The 5010-nt window shown below is 45.4% G+C and overlaps 1 protein-coding gene across 1 annotated transcript in view; it reads right to left on the bottom strand.

Moving 5' to 3' along the window:
• LOC109846371 (transcriptional regulator STERILE APETALA) overlaps window positions 3614–5010 on the bottom strand; it is a gene marked incomplete at its 5' end in the record, with an annotated part of 38564 nt that continues 37167 nt past the window's right edge. Inside the window, 3 exon segments of the mRNA XM_020415596.1 lie at window positions 3614–4329; window positions 4680–5004; window positions 5006–5010. The exon segment at window positions 5006–5010 is cut by the window's right edge and continues 168 nt beyond it. Coding sequence (XP_020271185.1) covers window positions 3907–4329; window positions 4680–5004; window positions 5006–5010 — 753 coding nt within the window.

Raw genomic sequence — 5010 nt, 5'->3', positions numbered from 1 at the left:
GTCCTCAACACGAACCTTCAGACCCTCTCTCACAATCAAAGAGTCTTCCACGATCTCGAGAACCATGTCCTCAACACGAACCTTCAGACCCTCTCCAATCAAAGCTCCAATTAAGATCAAGTTCTTCCTTAAGGAAGGAACATATCTCACATCATATAACTCCCTAACAGTCCCGTCAAACATCTTGATGCGAATTCTTCCTATCCTAAAGATCTGGCATGCACGGTTGTTTCCCATATACACCACACCACTATCCAGTTTCTCAAAACTGGAGAACTATTCTCTTCTAGAGCACACATGATAGGTCGTACCACTATCCAACATCCACTCGGATTCCTCCGAATAGCTACCTGTAGGACTGATAGAAAGCGTATAAATAGAAGTATCAGAAATACTACCACCCGATATAACGATATTTGCTTCTAATGATGGTTGCTTCCCTTTTTCCTTCTGCTTATTCATCATTCATTCGTCGAGCTTTGGACAATCTTTCTTCTAATGACCAGTCTCCTTGCATCAAGCACACTGATCTTTTCTAACTGTAGGATGTCCTACTCTAGACTCTGACTTTTAATTCTTTTGGTTTGGATTCTTTCCTCTTGCGATCAATGCCTCCGCTACCAGTTCAACTGAAGCCTCCTTCTCCTTCTTTCGAAGCTGGTAATTCACAAGTGCAACGGTGACCTCACTGTACGAAAGAGATGTCTTCCCATTAATTAGGGTAAGAACAAAAGTCTCGTATTCCTCATCAGGCAAGTAACTCAACAACAATAACGTCTTGTCCTCATCTTCAATCATAACATCCACATTCGCCAAATCCGCAAAAAGCTTTGTGTAGTGGTTCATGTGATCACTAATGGAGGTTCCCTTCTTCAATTGGAAGCGATAAAACCTCATCTTCAAATGCAAGCAATTTTTCACACTCTTGATCAAATACTTGCCCTCAAGGGTCTCCCAAATCTTCTTTGTAGAAGTCTCATTCATCATATCATACTTTAAATATTATGTTAAACAAGACCTAATAACACCACACGTCGTCCGATTCATCTTCTTCCAAACATTCTCTTCAATATCATCTGGCTTGTCATCCAACTTCAAAGTGTCTTCCAAATTTTGCGCGTTCAACACATCCAAAACTTCGCATCGTCAAATTCTAAAGTTGTTCATGCCATTAAATTTCTTCACATCTATTTTCGTAGAGTGAATATTCAAACTTTGAATGATCTTCACACTAGAAGTACCACCCTCAACACCTTCTTTCCCGACCATATTCCTCAACACACCAACAACCAATACGGAACAAACTGAAGAATAGATCCAAACTTGAGAAAGATAAAACCTTTATAAAAAAGATCACACATTTAACTCCAATTGAAGCTCTAGACGAGCTTCCAAAGCGATCTACTCCTCTAAATTACCCAAGCGTAGCCCGAGCTCTGATACCACTTGTTGTGCGCAGCGAAAATTTTGGCAGCACCTTTAGTGCTCGACAAGAGAGTAGATCTCAACTAAATCACTGTTTCACAAAGGAAATAAGAACCGAAAGTAAAATATCTCAACAAAATAAGATATCAGTTCTTCCTCTCATTAGTTCTAGGACTGACTTGTCGAGGGAACCTAAACTCTCTATTACAAATCACAGCACGAACAATCAATTTTAACGTGGTTCGGCAAGTTGCCTAGGTCCACGGTGTAAGGAGGGGGGAGATCTACTATTAGAGAAAGAGAATACAAATGAGTTTACAATCACACAAGATCTCACAAATAAACCCTCAATCAATCTCTCAATTTCTCTCTCAAAACAGTAAAAAGAGCCTTTGTTTCTCCTGTTGCACGCAGCCTAAGACCCTGCCGAAGACTTGCACGCCGCCAAATCTGCGTGTCCCTTTTTTTCGCCCCTTGCTGCACCTACACCCCCTCTTTTTCACGCCAAACGAAAAAAACCTAGGCAAGCTATATATAATAGCTTATCGGGTGGGACTTTACGTGTTCGCTGCTACGTGACTCTTCACGTGATTGTGCTGCTCAACATTGTGGCCCCTCAAAAGATCCGCTGGATCTTATGGCCTCTTAGCCATTCAGGAGCTCCTATTGTCCGTTGGCGAGTTGGTAGAAATACTCATCAGGAGTTGGTGGACGATGTTCTTAGGATTGCGAATTGGAAAGCAAAACACCTATTTGTTGTAGCTCGTGCTACTCGAATTCAGTCAGTAACGTCTTCTATCTCGTGTACACTAAGCAAACTATTCGAGTTCCTGCCTCGAAGTGCAATGGAATAGGCAAAATATACAGAGTTCCTTTGTTTTGGGGGGTCGGTTAACTGCGATGTGATTTGCTCTCCTAAAAACTGCGGGGGTCTTAGTTTGAAACAATTCGACCAGTTTAATAATTTAATGTAAGCAAAGATTGTATGGAGGATTCTAAATGAGCCTGAGAGTTTTTGGGTTCAAATTCTAAGGGCGAAGTATTTTCCCCATCGCTCGATTTTGAATTGCGATCTTAAAATGGGAGCCTCATACAGTTGGCGGAGCATCTCCAGTGTTGTAGACATTATGAAACAAGGTCTTATTTGGGGGCGTCGGGGACGGAAAAATCATCAATTTCTGGCTGGATACTTGGGGTGGGTAATAAATCTTTAATAGAAGAGGTAGATCGAGGAGCATGTACTGGTCCAAAATCTCGAGGCTACTCTTCCAGATTTTATCGATCATAACAGGGATTGGAATCCTTTTCAAGGTTTGGGGACACCCTTTGTCGACAATGAAACGACATACAGACAAAATGCGATGGGGGCTTACAAGCAACGGAGATTATTTCAACTCATGAATATTGCAGATAGAGTGGAGCGACAAATGACTTTTGATGCTTCATGTTCCTTTCGTGATGCTGCCAAGACAACGAGCCCGTTAGGTCCGGGCTTGTACGCAGGCCAGAAACATGTGGCATAAATTTGAGGATTATTTTGACACAACCGTGTTTCGTACCATGCCATTTTTATGAATGGCTTGATGTGTGCCCTGCAGCGAAAGGAGCCAATGAAGGGCTGGCGTATCGAGTGGATGGAAATGAGCACTGATCCTTCACGGTGACAGTTAGCTTCAATCCTTCGGGTAGCGCGATGCAGTTTGCTAAATAGAGATTGGGGATGTAAGCTAGCCCGCACGCTTAAAGAAGGTAATACACGTGGCGATGCCTCGGCAAACATTAGTACTTACGCTGCGGAATCTATTCAGGCCTTCAATGACATCCCAACTCTCGTAGTAACCATGTTTTCAACGATCGTTTAAGCGCTGCTCTCCCACGGCTCTGTGAGGGAGTAGCTTCTGTTTTCATTTCGCTCTTTCCTGCATCACACGTCCCCCCACAAAAAATAAAAAAATAAAAAAATAAGCGCAGAAAGAGGAGAAGACAATATCATAAGAAAATATTATATTATCAACGCGCCTACATTCTACGAGCAATAAACATTGGAACCGGTGATATATATGAAGCTGCCTTTCAGGAAGCATGAAAAATAGAAAAAAAAAAGTAAAACAAAAAAATATATATCTGAACTTGCTTAATTATGCACAGAGAAACTCGTGAAATTACTTCAGCCCAAAGTAGCAACAGCTAGCACGACGGAATGGATCTTCTAAAATAGACAAAAACATAGCGCAAGCCAGAATTCTGATGAAAAGACTATTAAGTATCCTAATCCCTATCCTCCCACTACTAATAACAAACATCATCAAGAAAGAGAGAAAGCAAGGCTCCACATATGGAAGAAATAAAAATAAAAAGGGAAAAGACGCACGTTTCATGAGCACGCAGCAGCAGCAGCAGCAGCAGAATGGCAATGAACAGGAGGCGAGCAAATTAAACTAACAAAATAGAGATCGAGGAGGGTACGTAGCTCAGCTAAAGCTAGGGCACCGCTCCATCAACACCAAAGTCCCACGCGTGCAAACCAGTGTCCTCAGACCAAGCTGACACGTACCTATCGCTGGCGGCAATGACGCTCGCGGTACCAGCATTTACTCCCCCCGTCCCCTCCCTCAGCCTATACAAATACTCCCCGCTCATCGCGTCCCACACCCTGATTGCCCCTCCTCCTGCAGGTTCACCAGAAGAGCATACCAGCACCGCATATCCCCAGTTCATGCAGCCCACCGCTCCGCCTTCTCCCTCCTCCTCTTCCCTTCTCCTCCTCCTCCTCGCAGCGGCAGTGCTGAACCTGCACACCTCACCCAAAGTCCGCGCCGTTCTGACCTTCGCAATCCTTCTCACCTGTCCAACAACCTCACGCCTACCCATCAGACAACCATCCACCGCCCTCACGATCCACCTCTTTTCTCACACTCAACGTACCTCACCACGCTCCCCGTTGTCACGGACCTCACCGTCACCGTCACTGCGGCCGCCTGCCATCCAAAGCGCATGACTTGGATTCTTGAGGCTGTATATCCCACCGCTATTCCGGCTCGGGCGCATCGGACCATCTGCCTAGTTGCAGGCCTTCAGATCAGTCAGGACATTAGCGCCACTCCATCACCGAATCCAGATCCTGTCAGCACCGCCCAACGTACACAAGCATGCTCGCGTCTCCCCATCCACACGTGCCATCGATCGTCCCGGCACTCCTGTGCAGAACAGCCCACCACCACCTGCTATTGCTGCTCCCCCAGTGAAGTTCTGACATAGGCCATCTTAACCGGGTTTTTGTTCACGATTAAGCTCTGCGCACACCCGCCGGTGGTCTTTTTATTTCTATGTTTCACATCCCCATTCTGAAAGGCGATAACAAGGCGCTGCTGCTGCTGCTGCTGCTGCTGTTCTCCATCAGAGGAGAGGATAACGAGGCCTGAGACGGAAAGGGAATAGAGACCGAGGCGGCCTTGCTGGGGATCTGGGCCAAAAGAGGCAAGGTGACGGCCGGAGGGGAGATGGAAGAGACGGACGGTACCATCACTGAAGCCAGCAGCAAGATGGGAATCGGACAGAGCAAGGCGGCGGCAGGAGATGAGGTAG

Source organism: Asparagus officinalis, chromosome 6, assembly GCF_001876935.1.
Source record: "Asparagus officinalis chromosome 6, Aspof.V1, whole genome shotgun sequence".
NCBI classification, from domain to species: Eukaryota; Viridiplantae; Streptophyta; class Magnoliopsida; order Asparagales; family Asparagaceae; genus Asparagus; species Asparagus officinalis.
Note: the sequence above shows the minus strand (reverse complement) of the source record. Positions and strands in the feature narration are given on the sequence as shown.